At 40.6% G+C, this 18,419-nt stretch overlaps 2 protein-coding genes across 3 annotated transcripts in view; one reads left to right on the top strand and one right to left on the bottom strand.

Annotated features, from left to right (window-relative positions):
• Positions 1 to 16,521, bottom strand: part of WDR3 (WD repeat domain 3) — a 47,720-nt gene extending 31,199 nt beyond the window's left edge. The window contains exons 1-11 of one of the 2 annotated variants that reach the window (XM_036849160.1): positions 16,443 to 16,521; positions 12,701 to 12,908; positions 11,499 to 11,708; positions 8,738 to 8,856; positions 7,029 to 7,107; positions 5,747 to 5,842; positions 4,376 to 4,489; positions 4,116 to 4,217; positions 3,117 to 3,214; positions 2,079 to 2,186; positions 1,326 to 1,556 (exon numbers count right to left, since the gene is read on the bottom strand). In XM_036849160.1, the coding sequence (XP_036705055.1) occupies positions 1,326 to 1,556; positions 2,079 to 2,186; positions 3,117 to 3,214; positions 4,116 to 4,217; positions 4,376 to 4,489; positions 5,747 to 5,842; positions 7,029 to 7,107; positions 8,738 to 8,856; positions 11,499 to 11,708; positions 12,701 to 12,871 (1,328 nt within the window). In that variant the 5' untranslated portion in view covers positions 12,872 to 12,908; positions 16,443 to 16,521. Of the gene's footprint in view, positions 1 to 1,325; positions 1,557 to 2,078; positions 2,187 to 3,116; positions 3,215 to 4,115; positions 4,218 to 4,375; positions 4,490 to 5,746; positions 5,843 to 7,028; positions 7,108 to 8,737; positions 8,857 to 11,498; positions 11,709 to 12,700; positions 12,909 to 16,174; positions 16,196 to 16,442 lie in introns of those variants that run through there. The other variant, XM_036849169.1, reaches the window with a different exon arrangement.
• Positions 16,522 to 16,553: 32 nt separating this feature from the next.
• Positions 16,554 to 18,419, top strand: part of GDAP2 (ganglioside induced differentiation associated protein 2) — a 71,741-nt gene continuing 69,875 nt past the window's right edge. Inside the window, exon 1 of the mRNA XM_036849178.1 lies at positions 16,554 to 16,776. The gene's annotated coding sequence lies outside the window, so the exon portion shown is untranslated. The remainder of the gene's footprint in view (positions 16,777 to 18,419) is intronic.

The raw sequence follows: 18,419 nt of genomic DNA, 5'->3' as shown, positions 1-18,419 counted from the left end.
AAGAATGGCTACAAGGATTTGGGCTAGAAAAACCACAGAAAGTAATTATTTACTAATATGGGGAAGTCTGTAGGAACAGAGGGTGGGGAGACTATTGAAGAAATGAAGATCACAAGTATGGTTTGGACATATAAAAATCTGAGATGCCTAATTAGACATCCAAGGGTGATACAAACAAAAGATTTGGACATATGAGTCTGAAGTTCAGGGAGAGGCTATGGCTAGAGATAGAAATTTAAGCGTCATCAGCATATAGAAAGCCACCTGACCAGAGATCAAAGAAAGTGAGGGTAGACAGAGAAAAGGTTCAAAGACTCTGCCCTTAAGTATTCCAACAGTTAGAGGTCAGCAAAATAAGAAGGGTCTAGCCAAGACTGAGAAAAAAAAAACAGCCCACAGAGAAAGAGGAAGTAATGAAATTCATACTGTTTCAAAGAGGAGAAAAGTTATCAATTCAAAGAGAGTGTCAAACGAAGCTTATAGGTCACTGGATTTAGAAACATGAACACCACTGATGAGATGACAAGAGCTGTTTTGGTGAAATGGTGGGGATAAAGGCCTGATGGAGAAAAGGAGTCAGAGGATGGGGGGAGATAATTGAGGAGAGAGATAAGGATGAGACAGGATTATTTCCTTCAAGATGGGAGATATTACAGCATATCTGTATGCTGATGCAAACGACCCAACGGAGAGGGAAGATTAATGATGCAAGAGAGGGAGGAAAATTGCTAGAAGGAGAAATACAGCTTGTGATTACCTTTTGGTTAGGAGCACCAACAGTCATAGGAAGAAAGATTATGTGGATACAGATGCAGCTAAGGTGGAAGCATATGAACATTTTCTAGATGATTCCATTTCTTCAGTGAACTAGGAAGCAAGGTCATCAGCTTAAAGGGGCTAGAGGTGTGAGGTGTGAGGTGTGAGGTGTGAGGTGTGAGGTGTGAGGTGTGAGGTGTGAGGAGAGGTAAGAACATGTGAAATAGTCATCTAGGAAAGTGGGGAATGAGAAATCATGGTAAAATTCCTGGAAAGCACTAAGAGCCTATTTGAATTTAGAGTAGGAAGTATGCTTGTGTTTTTCTCTAGCCAAGTACAGCAATAAGCTTCAGACATGGAATAAACTTACATTTTTTGTACCAAATCTGAAAAGGCAATTTTTTCTACCCTAAACTCCACAGGCCTACAGTCAAAATGCACTGAAGATACATTTTGAGGGAACTGTATTTAGGGCCCTAAGAATAACTAACCATCAAGAGTATTAAAAACTAACTCAAAGGGAAGAAAACACTATTGGATAAAGCTATAGAAAGCATCATTTCACAAACCTGTTCCATATCTTAATGGAATCAGCTGCTGCTGAAAGGACAGCGATATTGTCTGAGCTGAATGACAAAGTCCGCACGTCACTGCGATGACCCCCGATGGTAATTCTGTTTGTCCTGACAGTCTGAGGAGTTGACATGGATGGATTCAGTGAATATAATTCCACCAAGTTGTTCTGCAGCAGGAAGACAGCCTTTAACTCTCCTTGAGGAGTATGAATCAAGTCAAAGGATCTGCATGAGAAAATATTCATAAATGTTCCAGCAACCATCTTAGCTCACAAGGTTAATTTTTTTCTAGGAGAAAAGCTTTGCAATGCCCTCCATCTATACAAAGTTTGAACAAGTATAAAGGATTTTACAAATAAGAGTGCTCTGAGCATTGGACAGTGGTCTAGTATAGGCTTTTAAGTCCAAGAAACCTGAGCTCAGATACTGACTCTGATTTGTTTCTGTGCATGTATTCTTTTTTATAAGTGACTGCAAATCCTTTTGGAATGTGGGGTATACATTTTTCTTTCTAACTGGCAGCAAAGAACTGTAAGTAAAAAGGTAAAAAGCTATCATAATAAAACAAATATGAGATGATGAACAAGTGAGCCCATGGTGAGCAGTGGGAGGTGAGGCCCACGATCACTGTCTCCAGACATACAATTCGTAGAGACTGCTTACAAATAGCATGAAAAGCCAATACAATTTTGTAGCAACACTTCAGATACTTCTCTCAGATACTTCAGCTACTACATTTTCACTCACTTGATTTTGGCAGAAGTTTTGATATTCGTCACCCGTTGGATTTCACCTTGCAGAGTCATTTCAACATTGACTTCAAGGTCTTCCTCCTCCTCTTTGCAAGAATTTAATCTAGAGGAGAAAAAAAAAAAAAAGACTATCATGCTATCACTTTTCTAGAAGAAGCTTTGCTATTACTTGAGTCAAGTTCTGGTCTGAGACCAACAACCTTTTTGAACCTGGAAGAGTCACTTAACCACACGGATTACTGTGAGAATTAAACAATGTAGTGTACGTAAAAATGCTTTGTGAACCACAGTGCAATTAATATGAAGTGTTATTCCATCCAATGGGTACCCTCAATAAACAGATTCTGAATACAATAGCCCATAAAATTTCTGGGGACAAGTCTTTGTAGTTCAAACTATCCCATTGAAGTGTTTCTGGTAAACTTCTCTAACTTCAGGACTTTTCAGAAAATCCATTACTCTGCACTTATAACCCAACCATGCCAAAAAAACCCAGAGGTCTCAAAAGATTTGCTTTGGCAAATAAAAAATTTTAAAAACTGGTGACTTTATTTCTTTGAGACTTGATAAATTTCAACCACTGAGAAACTGATTTCTATAGCTATAATGACCTATTTATTGTAAGGTTATACCTGCCCTCAAACTCCAATTATGTAACTGTCCAACCGGTCTTCCTTCTCACAGTCCCAAAGGTCAGCACTATGCAACCAGGATTCCTTCTGTATAGGCTGCTGTCACTGAAGACACACTGCTAGCCTCTCAGAATTAAATCATTTAGAAGCTATGTTTAAATATCTGTACTGCCTTTCTCGTTCTGTGTGGCTCTGAGTGCAAGACCTAGGAATATGATAGTTATGAAGCTGTATTTAGAAATTAAAAACTTGGACTACCAGTGCTCCATAAAATCTTCCCTAGCATTTAATGGTAATTGAAAACAGAGTAAATACTCCTTTAAAGAAGCCATAGTTTTTCCTTCAGTACTATGTGGCCCACCCACGATACTTGACTAGTAGTAAATATTAAGAAAACACACTTTGCTTTCTTTTTAGCTTTCTTCATCTTCTTGTCTATTTTCTTCTGAATTTCCTCCTTGGAAAGGATACGAAACACTTCTAGCACAGAATCAGTCCCCTAGAAAGGCAAAAGGTTGATGTGAGTCCAGGAGAGGCAATTTGTAATTCAGCTTTTTCTCTGTAAGAACATTTCTCTTTCTTCCCTTACTAGTTGTATTACCATGGAGAACTTAAAATCGCTGGGATTGTTGTCTCATCTGTAAAGTGGGAATTCACCACTTTCTACAATGTTACTCTGAGACTAAATAGGAAGTTAATGCTTTTTACAGAGTGAAGTAAGTCAGAAAGAGAAAAACAAATACCATATGCTAACACATATATATGGAATCTTAAAAAAAAAAAATTTGTTCTGAAAAACCTAGGGGCAGGACAGGAATAACGACGCAGACATAGAGAATGGACTTGAGGACATGGGGAGGGGGAAGGGTAAGCTGGGACGAAGTGAGAGAGTGGCATGGACATATAAACACTACCAAATGTAAAATAGATAGCTAGTGGGAAGCAGCCGCATAGCACAGGGAGATCAGCTCGGTGCTTTGTGTCCACCTAGAGGGGTGGGATAGGGAGGGTGGGAGGAAGACACAAGACGGAGGAGATATGGTGATATATGTATACGTATAGCTAATTCACTTTGTTATACAGCAGCAACTAACAGAACAATGTAAAGCAATTATACTCCAATAAAGATGTTAAAAAAAAAAACAGAAAAAAGAAGTTAATGCTTTTAAATTGTTTAGAAAGGCAGGGATTTAATAAATGTTTGCTAATAATAAGAAGAATAAGAGCAATTACTGTTGTTGGGCTAACAGAAGTTAGGGAATATAGGTCCACACAATACCATATAAGGAAATCTTAACAGGACCAAAGAAAAATTCACCTCCACACTGAATACGAAAGAAGAACAAGTCTCTAAAGGAACAGCCAAGTCCTTGTTATTTTCTCCTAAGCCTGGTACTCACATGGCAAGCAAGAATCCTGCCTGTCCTGTCGACTGCAAGGTTCACAACTCTGTCCCTTCCTTCCCGCATTATGGAACCAGCTTTTCTACACGTAAGGATGCGCTGCAGAGGAAGCAAGAGAAAAGATGAAGGTTAATAGTTCTGTTGACCCCTGAAAAGACGTGATTCCAAGAAATGCAGGTGACAAAGATCTTCCCTAAAATGAACACTTCCCCACCACTCAACTCCACTGAAGGTAAGAAGAAACAAAAATGAATTACATCCTCAGGAGCTTCATCCATCTCAAGGGTACCATCCTCTGCTTCACGTGTGTCCTGTATTCCAGGGGAAGACCCTTTGACTTTCTTGGGCTCTGGTTCTTCTGGGTCTTCCATCTGTTTTATAAAAATGGGAAAATAAAAGCTGAAATAGGGCTTGCCAGGTGGCGCAGTGGTTAAGAATCCGCCTGCTAATGCAGGGGACATGGGTTCGAGCCCTGGTCCAGGGAGATCCCACATGCCGCAGAGCAACTAAGCCCGTGCGCCACAAGTACTGAGCCTGCGCTCTAGAGCCCGTGAGCCACAACTACAGAAGCCCGCGCGCCTAGAGCCCATGCTCCTCAACAAGAGAAGCCACCGCAATGAGAAGCTTGCGCACCGCAATGAAGAGTGGCCCCTGCTCGCCGCAACTAGAGAAAGCCCACATGCAGCAATGAAGACCCAACGCAGCCAAAAATAAATAAATAAATTTTAAAAAAAAACAAAAAAGCTGAAATAATTTGTTCCAGGAGGTGATTTTCACCCCTAATGACTTAGAAACTTGTCCTTATAGCCACTGATAAATTCCATTTAGTGATCTCTCTGACCAAACCTCTTCAACGACAGCACATTCATCAGAATGTATTAAAAACTGACCACATCAAGAACACAAACAAAACATTATTCATTATACCAGCTCCAATAACTTTCCACAGTATAAGGACTATTGTTTCATAACAAGGTGAAAAAATGATGACCTCATTAATTTTAAAACCTTCTTAGGTGAAAGATCTACCATATTCTAGAGGGAAAGATTCAAATTGGCATTACGAATTGCAAAGACATTGCAAGAGAGGTTACATTTTCTCCTTAAATAAAAAAAAGATAAACCCTAGCCTACTAATGAAGAACCCATCAAAATGGCTACTGGACACAACACCACACACCTAACTCCAGCTAAACCTAAGGTCTATAACCTTTCATCCACGCAAAATCTTTGATGATCTGAGAAAATGTGACAGATCTTCTCAGAATATACATATTTACATAAACATACACAAATTTTACATAGATTTTTGTTTGAGGGAAGAGGGTCACAGATATTCGGAAGTCCATCCGTGGACACCCAAAGGTCAAGGAATATCAAGCTAAGAGCCCTACAGACTAAAACATTAACATTATTACCAAGAGCTGTCAGCCTAAAGCTATCCTTCTGCCAAGTGCAAATGAGGGCAATGGACCATAGAATGAAGAAAAAAATTGTTTAGAAATCTCAGTAAGAGAGAATTCCAATACTATGTGAAGTACTCAAAAATTACATCTGATTCTAAATTCAACAAGCCTATGAAATTGCTAAAACATGACACTGCCCATGATCAGAAAAAAAGCAATTACCTCTTGCAGGTAAGCTATGTCCCAAGCCCTCAGTTCACTGTCAGAAGCCCCAGTGATGAGTCGCTTTTCTTCTGAGACCAGAACCAAACCCCACACCTACAGGGTATAAAAAGATTCAAATAATATGGTTATTAAGGGACTCCAGGATGCATGACATGACATTCCAAAAGTCTAAGTACACTGTAGTGAAATCTCTTTGGCACTGCAAAGTCTACTATTAAGACAACCCTTTCAAAATACACTACGAGAAAGCTCACTTTGAGAGAGAAAATGATCTGTGGTGGAAGTGTTGTTTATGGGGTAACTAGCAGTTTCTCTGTAATTTCCTATCCTTAAATTTAGATAATGGCTGTTCAGAATAAATCCTAACTAGAAGCCACTCAAAATAATGATTTCAAGTGTGGCACTTCTTTGATTTCAGCAGTGCCTTGCAAATGAAAGGTGCTCCATTAACGTCTATCAGAGCATAATTTTTAGCCTCAAACATCCATGAACTAAACAATGAAAATAACAGTACTGTTGCAAATCAAGAAAGAGTCTGCTTTTCCTCCTCATTAATTCTAGGGTGTGTATATTCCTCATATATTCTAGGGCATATATATACAAAAATATATATAATTGAGTTATAATTAACATACAATGTTAAATTAGTTTAAGGCATACAACACAGTGATTCAATATTTTTATACATTATGAAACGATCACCAAAATAAGACCAGTTACCATCCATCACCATACAAAGTTGTTAAAATATTATTGACTATATACCCTATGTGTAGATTCAATCCCATGGCTTACGTATTTTATAGCTGGAAGTTTGTACCCCTTAATCACCTTCACCTATGCCTGGTATGAACAAAGCACAAAGGAGGATGCAAAGATGTAAAATATTCCCTGATCTATATTGAACAGATCTATGTTCAGGTAATTATTATAATGGCTATAATTCGCTATTTACATGTCACCGGGCCAGGCACTGTATACACAGTATCATTAAACTTCCCTACGATCATAAAGGTGGATACTTATAATTTAAAAGTGATGAAACCCATATTCATGGGTTAAAAACTTATCCGAGGCCAATTTCTACTAAATGCCAGAGCAGATTCATCTGCTCTGACGGTTGGCACTTTGTCCACCACTCCAACTTCTCTCTCTAAAGACAGTACATGTTGATTACTCTTAGCAGTAAAAACAAAGAGCCATGAAAGGGCCAGGGAAGAAACCATCTTTTCCTTTCTGCCTTGCTATTCTTTCCCTGGGCCCATGACCCTACATATACCTCAGTTCGGTGGCCAACCATTGTTTTGAAGCAGTGCTGGGTATCAAGGTCCCACCATTTCACCATGGTATCTTTCCCACTAGAAGAAGAAATAGGAAAAAAATATTATTAGGAAGAATCACTGAACTAACAGGAAAATCAAAGACTTATTTGTTGCCTTAAAAAGACAATACACAGCAATGATGTCTAATGCTACTATTTACCTGACCTTTCTTTTAAAAAGTAAAGAATCCTAACTCTTTACATGGCTATTCTCAGGTAGAAAAATAAAATGTTCCATCTGTAAGCACAAAAATAACCTTGAATTCAGAGTGCTACAAAACAGAACTTGACCAGTTGACCATCATTTCCATCGCCACAGCATCAACATTCCTTCATTCTAACACACAAACATCTTAGACCTCTCCTGCTCCCTTGTCTCCCACGTCCAGCTAGTCTCTAGGTCCAGAAAATGCCTCCTCTGGGAAGTCTCCAAGCCTTGATTCCTCCCAATCCATTTCTGTACGCAAACCTGAAGTTAGGTCCTACTGCCCAAATTATTTTAATAACTTATCTGGTCTCTTTGTCTATTCTGTTCCCTCACCACATCCAATACACTACTGTCAGATAATCTTACTCTTCTAAATTTGCACTAACTCAAGGTTCTCTATGGATTCAAAATCAAGTTCTTCAGCACGATTCCCAAAACTTCCCATTAATTGGCACTTAATCTCCCTGCCAATGGGCTCTACTCTTCCTGCCTCAAATGTCTGTTCCCTGCTTCTTCACCAATGTAAATCTAATATAATCCTGCTTCATGACAAAACTGGAAAAAAACAGAAACCCAGTTTACGAAGTCTTTCCTATATAATCCCACCTCACGGTGTTATTTCCTTTCCCTTACATTCCCTAAGCTATAAGGTGTACGTATAGTCTAGTAGAACAGTAGTCATTGCCTCACAGAACGTGTGTTGTCTGAACAAGACACACTAACGTCCCTGTATCCTATCCCACAGGAACAAATCCACCACTGGTACAGCATTTCGTGCTGCTCCTCTACACTGCCTTCTGGTTCTTCTGTGGTTCTAATTACTACGGTTCTTCTAATTACTGCCTGGCAAAACTTAAGATCCCAAACTTTCCTGGGTGGCCATTCCTTAGGAATGATAACTATTATATAGGTTGAACTATATGAAATTGCTGATATATGAAATTGCTGATATCTGACCTATCATTTTTAACCCATACAAATGGAAATTTCAAACGGTTCAACCTATGAGATGTTCAGAAGGCCTAAGTATGGAGTATGTCTCTTCTGAAGAGGCAGGCTGAAACAAACATTTGGTATTTGCATCTGCCCACTCCTCCATATTCGGCTTTTCTGACTTTCTAGGGATCCAGAAAGTAGACAGTTCATCCTATACAACGTCTGTCGAAGAGTTAAGGAATATGGAAAAGCTGGTATCAGGGGAAAATAATGACAAATCAGAAAAGGGAATTAAAAAATGCTATAAATAACTCTGGATAGCATCTATGACACTGTTTGGGAAGGGAGGGGAGGGGAAGGGAGGGGTAGAGAGAGGAAAAGCAGAGAGAAGAGGAAACTAGCACATGAGCTTGAGTATAGTGTGGAGATATGAGTAAGGAATGAAACAAATTCCCTCTGTGAAAACCTCTCCAATGAATTCACCTAGAGAAAGAAATGGAAACAAAACTTATTATTTCTTTACCTGGTAACTAGCAGATTCTTGTCTCGTAGAAACAATGCTTGTGTAACAGCGTCCTTGTGCCCCTTTAGACGGTAGAGGCCACTTTCATTGATCACATCCCACACGATAATATCTGTGTCCTAAAGGAATCAAATACAGAAGAATTTTCTTTACCACATAAGGCCTAACTTGACACACAATATTTTTATTACAAAGTTGATATGTAGTCCTTATAGAAAATTTGGAAAACATACAGAAAAGCACAGAGGAACCAAACACCAGTTGATTTCACCATCCAGATATAATCACCATAGATATTTTGTTGTACACTATTCTAGTCTTTATGTATACATACATGTTGTTAACTGAGATCATGCTATTCCTATCATTGTATAACTCTCCTTCTTTTTCTCATTTAATATATTTCCATGTCCTTCCAGACTGTTCTCATTTTTAATGGTCACATAATAACCAACCTTAAGGATATACCATAATTTACTTTAAATTTTTTCTATTTCAGCCATTTAGGCAGTTTCCAATTTTCTGCTATTATAAATATGTGGAAATGAACATTCTTGTACCTCTATCTTTGTACATATCTCTGATCAGAATAAAGACTAAAAAGGGAAATTCTTGGGTTAAAAGGTATTTCTATCTTAAGTCTGCAATTCAGGGTGATCTCCAGAAAGGGTGCACCAATCTAAAGGTCCACCAGGGATACGTATGACAATGCCAGTTTTCCCATCCCTTCATCTCTGGATATTATCAGTTGCTCAAAAAACACTGCCAGTTTCACAAGTTGAAAGGCTGTCTCAATGCTTATCTGATTTGCATTTCTAAATACCAATGAGAAATTCTGTACATGCTCTATGGTGATTACTGGCCGTTCTGCACCTCCTTTGAACTGCCAAGTCATGTCTTTTATCTTCCTTTGGGTCTTATTTTTTACTTGTTTGTTGGTTATTAAGACATGATATTAATCCTTCCCTTTTATAGTGGAACTATTAAATACTTTCCCTTTTTCATTGTCCTTTAACTTTATTTTTTCCAGTTTTATTGAAAAAATAATTGACATACATCATTGTATAAGTTTAAGGCATACGGCATGACAGTTTAATTTACATATATTGTGAAATGATTACCATAATAGGTTCAGCTAATACCCATCTTCTCATATAGATATAATAAAAAGAAAAAAAGGAAAAAAAATTTCTCCTTGTGATGAGAACTCTTAGGATTTACTCTTGACAACTTCTTTTTTTTTTTTTTAAAGGAATTCTTTTATTTTTATTATTTATTTATTTATTTATTTTTGGCTGTGTTGGGTCTTCGTTTCTGTGTGAGGGCTTTCTCTAGTTGCGGCATGCGGGGGCCACTCTTCATCGCGGTGCGCGGGCCTCTCATTATCGCGGCCTCTCTTGTTGCGGAGCACAGGCTCCAGACGCGCAGGCTCAGTAGTTGTGGCTCACGGGCCTAGTTGCTCCGCGGCATGTGGGATCTTCCCAGACCAGGGCTCGAACCCGTGTCCCCTGCATTGGCAGGCAGATTCTCAACCACTGCGCCACCAGGGAAGCCCTTGACAACTTCTTTATAGTGTTTTAATGCACAAATGTTTTAAATATTCAAATATCAAGCATTCAAATTTATCAGTCTTTTCCTTTATAATTTCTTTCCTTGCTGATATGCTTGAAGTCTTTTTCCACCTTGATATCAAATAAATATTTATTTATATATCTTCTAGTTTACTTAAAATATCATGGTTTAATATTTAAGTCTTTAATCCGTGACTCTTTGGTACACAGCATGAGGTAAAGTTTTAACTTTAAATTTCCCCCCAAATAGCCAACTGTTTAAGTCCTGTTTCATAAGTAATCCATCATTTTTCTACTCGTCAAAAATGTCATCTTTAAAATATACTAATTAGGTATATCAAGTGGATTTGTTTCTTGGATTCCCATTTGGTTGCAGTAATCTATCTGACTATTTTGTATTAATGCCAGGCTAATATAACACATTATAAGTTATGACTTCATAATGCATTTTAATATCTGAAACTTCTTAAATCTAACCCTGAAAAAAGAAATCTGAAACCCTTTTATTTTTTCCCAAAATTCTGCTATTTATTATTCATTTGTTTTTCCATATATTCTTTTAAATCATTTGGTCATATTCTAAAAAAACAACAAAAAGACCTTTGGGATATTTAAATTGCTTTATCTGTATAAACTAATTAGAACATACGAGCATCTTTTCAATACTGTCTTGCCATTCAAGAACATGGTTTGTATCTCTATTCACTCAAGTCTTCTGTTACATTCTTTAGTCAAGTTTCACAGTATTTTTGTGTCCATTACTTAACATACTTTTGTAAATGGAATCATTTACATTCTATTTTCTGATGACTGAGACATAAGAAGGCTACCGATTTTACCAAAACAAATGGCCAAGAATCATCATTTTGACTCTCCTCTTCCAATTTGTTTTGTTCCCCCAACTTGTGTACTGTTTTGGGTAGCATATCCACAATGATGTTACATAGTAACTATCATGGGCATCCTCATCTTGTTCCTGTATTTAATAGTCTTTTATCAGTGAATCTGACAGGAAACAAAATGAACCACCCAATTCATATCCATCCTTCTCACTCTATTCTACTGCCTATACTATTTTGTACACCGAGTGCCCACTGTTTCACGCAACAATGTTTGTGAATAACCTGCTTCAGCAGTAGCCTTACACTCCTTTCTGGATTAAAGTCAGGGCACCTAATTCAAGGTCTCACCTTGGACCCAGATGCCAGCCTGCCTCCTAGCTGATCATACTTCAAGGAAGTGATTGCTGCTTTGTGTCCATTGAAGGTCACATTTCCTTCCCCACTCAGGAGACTGAAGATTCGGATAGACCCATCCTCATAACCAACAGCTAAGTGCAGCCCATCTGGGGAGGGGCACAAGAAAGTGACTTCGTGTTTAAGCCCCTGCAGGATGAGAATCTGAAATAATAAGAATTAAAAACAATGTAGAGGAGTTAAGCATGTCATCAAGGAAAAAGTGTGGGAAAAATCAGGCACAGTAAAATTAAGAGCATCAATAATTCCAAATCGCTCTTATGAATAATAATGAGACTTTGGACACTTATCTCAAGTTCTTTAATACAGAAATTATTATTTGTACTGGGTAATGAAACATTCAAGAAAAGGTAAAGCTATACTATACTGTTTCTCCAAAGCTCTACATTAGCATAATACATGCCAAATTTTCCCAGGCAATGGGATAAATTACTAAGTCCTTATTCTATGTCAACACCAAATGATTTTCCAAAAGGGGTTATAAACACATCCTTGATTTAACTTAGCCCCATCCCAGAAACCAACCTGCATGGCACTGGAGTGCTACAGTGATGTATCCCCAAGGGACTCTGGGGGACACTAAGTATCAAAGTATTAACCTCTTGGAGGTCACAAAGTGAGTGGACAAGATCAAACTGCCTGTATTTTGTTTGGCAGAAGTGGTAGGCTTGGGAATTCAGAGTCATACAAAATTTCAAAGGCTAGTTTAACAACCGTTGGGCCTCATCTGCATAGGTAAGAAAAAGATTCAGTCAACACAGCAATATTCCTTTTAAATGCCTAATATTCTATAACTAGTTGTGAGGGCAAGTAGAATAACTTGAAAAATGGAGAACTGGTGAAGTAGAGAAAAACAAACATGTTGGGAATAATGATTACAAATAATTACCTGTAAATATCACTACAAATAAATACCTAAGAGGTAAGCTCTTTTGGTTGTGATTTTCAGAATTTAGTGTAGAAGAGCACAATAGAATGTGATACTTGGCTATCTAGACCCAAAGGAAAAAAAAAATTTCTAGAGGCACACACTTAAAAAAAAAAAATCTGTGCATGACAAAGCAGAGCTCTCCCACTTCTGCCTCCACCCTCAAATACCCATACATCAATATCAATCTAGGTGATTCCTCACGTACCTTCTCTCCTTTCCTTAAGTCCCAGATGAAAACATGTTCACAGGCTGGTACTGCCACATAGCGTCCTTTTTCACCACGAAGTGTCACAAAGACAATATTACCCTTCTGGCTGCCAATAAGGCCAAAGACTGCACTGGCAACATAGCGTAGGTACTGCCTGGTGAGCCCCATGTTCGAACATCTGACACCACAAGTGAGGCAGCTGCACCTGCAAACAAAGAAAACTGAGTTCTTTGGGCACCTTGGTTCTGCTAGGCTGGCAAACACCGACTGTGTATCATGTGGTTAAAAGTACATGACCTGTGGTTGCTTAACCTTCATTTACTCTGAATATATTACTGACATAAAATACCCAGACATCTCCATTTTTTATTCACTGCCGACTCAACGTGTAATCTCTCACTCCTCAAGTTTCGCATTGGTCACACTGTCATGGCCACCTCACAAATTCTGACATGTGGCCTCAATGCAGCTCAACAATTTGCTTCTGCCCATTCAACTACCATCAAGGTTTTTACACGGAGACGGACAGCCTGAGACTGAAAATATTTATTGGTGAGCATTTATTGTAAACCTACTAATAATGAGACAGGCACTGATCTAGATGCTAGAGATATAGTGTTGAGTAAAACAAAATCCCTGACCTTGTGGCACTTACCTTGGAGCACAGCGGCTCTCAAACTCCAGAATGTATCTAAATCACCCAAGGGATTATGAAAACAAATTGCTGGGAACCACCTACACCGCACATCCCCAGGGCCTGTTTCTGATTCAGTAGGTCTGGGGTGGGGCCCGAGATTTTTCATTTCTAACAAGTTCTTAAGTAATGCTGCTGCTGAGTTCCCCGCTTTGAGAACTACTGTAACTAATACGTGCAGGTCTGTCCTGGACTTCCAAAGCAGGGCAGCCACCTCCGCTTGGCACACAAAAACTACTACCACAACTTGGCACACTGTTTTTCAAAGTTGCCATAGTTCCTGTGTAACCGAGCAGGACACTACAGGGCCTTCCCAGGTCAGACACCACCGCCGCCCCCCACCCCCACCTCGCCCCCCACCCCTCCACCCCGCACCGTGTCCTCCACCTGCCTCCCGTTAGTAGAAAACCTTTAGCCTCCTAAGCCTTCCCTGAGTTCCAAAGAGCAAATGTAATCAGAGAAGTGAGAAAATGCAGAAACAAAGGAATCAAGTAAGACAAAATAAAAATAGTTTTAGCCATTAAACAAAATCAAGGATCTTTAGGTTCCTCCTCTAGGGCTATGGAGATAATATTCTGAACCATATTCTTGAGCTGTTTTGCAGATACTGAAACCCCAACCAGGTGGAAGAAGTTAACTGAATGCCGACCACCGGCACGTAGACTCCAGGCCAGTTGGAACTAGAAGGTTGATGGTGTTGACTCCCAATTACCTCATCACCAACCAATCAGAAGAATGCCCACCAGCTGATCACTTGCCCCACCCTCTCTCCCTCACCTTGACTTTAAAAACCTTTCCCTGAAAGCCAGTGGGTGGGAGGGGTGTCTTCTGAGCATTAGCTGCACCTTCTCCTGAGGGCCCTGCAATAAATGCTGCACTTTCCTTCACCACAACCTGGTGTCAGTAGACTGGCTTGACTGCCCACAGGGGGGGCGGACCCAGCTTTGGTTTTAACAACTGCACTAAATCAAATTCACTGAAAACACTTGGTTACCATAAGAGACAACTGGTGAAGGAGATAAATTAAGCTTGCCTGCTCTTAATATGGAAATGTGAAAGGTATTCCCCCCAAACACCGGTGCAACTTAAAAAACACAAGAATACTAAACAGAAGTTACAGCCTTCTTCTGGAGCTGTTTTTGTTTGTTGTTGTTGTTGGTTCAGTTTGTTTGGTTTAATGCTACAGGGTCTCTTTCTATTACAACCTGATGTTTTAGTCTACTTTAACAGGAAAATATTCAATGCCTGTACTAATACTTTCTTTTAATGACCACTTAGAGGCCTCATTTTTCTTCTCCTAGGAACCAACATAAAGCCAGTTAAAAGTGAAGGGAAGATAATATTAACATGGCAAAAACGCTCTTAACCTGGGCCATTTGATCAATTCTTTACCAATTCATCTTACTCCTCTGGCCCCAGCCCCTTAACTGTAATTGTTGTTCATGGTAGTCTTCCGCCATCTACCACAATATTTTCCTTGGAGGCTTCATACAGCATGCCTAGGCCCAGGGACCCATCACATCCCTACTTCCAGTCCGGCCCACATACCTGAATACTAACTATATAGCTCCAAGAGCTTACCAGACATCCCCATCGGAATACCTTGCAGTATCACATTTAACATGTATAAAACCAAACCTACCTTGCTTCCTGAACCCTGCTCATTTTTTTCTGACTCTAAAACACACAGCTCTCCAAGCCATTCAGGCTCAAAACCTTGTAGTAACCTTTGGCTCATTAATATTATTTAGACAGCCAATACTGAAAGAGTGCTTACTATATGGTAACTGATACATTAAAATGTATATAACCGAGTAAACATATGAAGTTAATTTCATATTTATTAATTGGATTAATCATAATTAATTGAATTAAGTGGATTAATACATGTAAAGTGCTTAAAAGGATCCTTCACAGTTACCTTGCAAGATAGGTACTATTCTTATCCCTATTTTACAGACAAGGAAACTAGACACAGAGATGTGAAATAGCTAGCTCAAAGTCATTCAGCTGGTTTTAACTGCCAAAGCCAGATTACAAACCAAACTCCAAAATTTCTTCTTTTAACCACTAAACTATTTCTCTTTGCCTCCGTCCTCTCTTTTGTCAGAAACTACTTCTACCTGTTTCTCTGAAGGAGGATCCTTTTCTCTCCACTACTTTCTGTTCCAGCTCTTTATCACTGGGTTCCTGCACTATGTAGCACCTCCACCTCCATGTTTTTCATTCTTTTCTTTTAAAAGTCATTAATACTACTTGACTAATCTTTTCAAACGCACTAATCCTACCCCAAAACCCTTTAAGAGCTAAACTGTGTGCACTTCCCAAGAACTCAACCTATCTGTTCCTCTTCAGTTCTCGCATAAAATTTTCTGTCAGGTTAGCTGGTTTCCCTCCTTGTCCTGTCACCCTGCCTTCTTCAAACTGTTCCTCTCCCTTAGAATAACATGCATTCGTCCGTCTACCTAAGTGTTACCCTCTGAGGCCCACTTCCTTTGGAAGCCTTTTCCATTGCCTCAAAACTTCAACGATCTTCCATACAACTTGGTACTGGTCACTTGTGTCTCACACGCATGTGTGTATATGACGCTTTTCGGAGAGAATTCACGACCTAACCTCCCTCTATGCCCCTACCATCCCTGCTTCTTAAGCCACAGCCCCCGAAAACATGCTTCTATGATGCGCTGAAAGGCTGGACCGCCGGAACAGACCTGTCAGATGTCCCTAAACCAATTTTTCAATCAGGAGAGGGTGAAGTGGGGGTTCCGCACACCCACCACGCTGCCAGACCATCCTCAGGCGAGCCCTGCAGGCGCCGGGTGAACGAGCTCAACACCGCACGCACCAGCTTCGGGTGTCCGCGGCCGGCTTCCCGGGGACGGCGGTGGGCCTCCCGCAGTGGCCCAGGTGCCCCTCCACCCTCGAGACCGGCCCCAAATCCCCCTGCCTTGCCTGCGGCTGGCACCAGGAAGGTCTCAGCCAGGACCAAACAAACCCGAGGAGCAGAACAAAGGCGCTCAGCCGCCGCGCACCTACGGTACCTACCTTGGCCTCCACGAGGCTCCGGACTGATTGGACTCACCCGTCGAACCCACCCCTTCCGGGTCCGCTCAAGGAGCCTCTTCCGCCCGACGTTCCGTTTGCCTTCTGGGGGAAATGACGTAAGAGCAGGGCTCTGATTGGTGAGCGCCGGCCGGGAGCGGAAGGCGGTGTTTCGCCTGCCAGGGCTCCTGCGGCTGGTCCTTCCAGCCTCCTGGGACTTTGGCTTGCTTTACCCGCCGAGCTCCTGGCAAGGGTTGTCTGGGGATGCCGCTCGGCCGCTTTCCACGAGGAACTTAACCCGCCGTGCCTACCTAACGGATGGGACCGCCGGAATGCTGTGAGAGGCGGGACGGAGGCCGGGAAGGAAGGCGGGGCGGAGCGGGCCGGGGGCGCGGCGGGAGGCGCACGGGACTCGGCCAGGGCTAGGGGTGCGGGCATAGAGGGCTGGTTTTGTCAGTTCTCCGCAAAAATGAGCCTGGCGCTCACAGGCCCCACCCCCTCACCCCCGCTGTTGGTCTGGTTCCTCTCGCCCGAGGCGCTGTCGGGGAGAAGTTACCCACCAGAAGATAGAGGATAGGCAGACCCGGGCACAAGGGACAGTGGTGCTCTAGCCCCTGGGGAGGCGCGCGCCCTGGGGTGCAGGAGTCGAGTTTGTCTGGTCGCTAGTGTGGACTGGGCGTTTCACGGACTGAGAGCTGCTCGAATCAGGGCTGGGTAGGCGCTGAGCCTAGGATGCTGAGCTGTCTGGATCTCCGCAGTCCCTGGAGTGACATTGGTCTGGCTTTGGGTTTCCGCTCCTTGGTCGCCAGAGGGGGAAGTGATCAGGGCTGACTCCTCCTTGCTTGGTAATTGAGGCTTTAGGTGCTCTGTCACCAAGTGGGAATTAGCTTTTCTTTCTTGCAGTTTTGTCCGATTTTATTCTTGGGCTGCATAAAAGTGTTTAGAAAGGAGTTCTGATGTCTGTAGCTGTGGAAGATTAAAGCTAACATATAGGTATATAAAAGAAATAAGCCTGTGCCTTCAAGATAGCTGCAGCCAGCTTAGAAAATAGACTTTTATCTATATTACCTGATTTTCTTCAGGCGTTTCTTGAGTTTTTAAGACATGTTCACCTAGTCTTCCATATTCAAGAAAATGACAAGAGTAGAGAATTAATATGATCAGGCTGTAAATAGATGTAACAGTGTAGGTGTTTGAAACAAGCCTACGGTGGGTTGGATGAATGAGAAGGGAGGAAATTGTGGCAATAGATTTATTTCAGTAAGTTTGATGGGGAAGGGAGCATTTAGGTGAGCGTGTATGGCTAATATACGAAAAAATGTGTATATATATGAGGAAAAAACGTGCTTTAATACATAGTCTAGATTCCATATCGATGACACCCCTTGTATTATCTGATTCTAAGAAAGTTATTTTACAGCTGTATAAACTGTAGATAACTACTGTCAATACTAAATCATTTTATCTGTAGACATGAAAATTCTACATGTCTTTTAGCGGTTGAGTGGAAGTTTTGCCTCACGTACATTCATTTCAGTATTCCTGATCTCTTAATGAGCCCAATTTTGGGACTCCCTTTATCAACCATCTGGCTGGTTCCTTTGTGAGTTAAATAAAATCTTGAACCATGTTCATTTTTGTATTAGAATGAGTCATGATTTTATCTTTTAAAAAAATTAATTTAACATTATTAAATATTATGGGAAAGGACAATCACAAATGGAAAAAAATCATTTTGTTTTATTTATTATTATTATGTTTTGGCTGCATCGCGTGGCTTACCAGATCTCAGTTCCTTGACCAGGGATCAAACCCACGCCCTCTCCAGTCCTAACCATTGGACCGCCAGGGAATTCCCAGAAAAAATAATTTTAATGAAAGTTGTTGTAAGCAACTTTGATTGAGTGCTAAGATAATGCATCTTATAACTTCCCAATGCACTACTTCAAGAGCATAACCTTAGTTTCTGAAGTTTCAGAA

The sequence above is a fragment of the Balaenoptera musculus genome, chromosome 1 (assembly GCF_009873245.2).
Source record: "Balaenoptera musculus isolate JJ_BM4_2016_0621 chromosome 1, mBalMus1.pri.v3, whole genome shotgun sequence".
Taxonomy (NCBI): Eukaryota; Metazoa; Chordata; class Mammalia; order Artiodactyla; family Balaenopteridae; genus Balaenoptera; species Balaenoptera musculus.
Note: the sequence above shows the minus strand (reverse complement) of the source record. Positions and strands in the feature narration are given on the sequence as shown.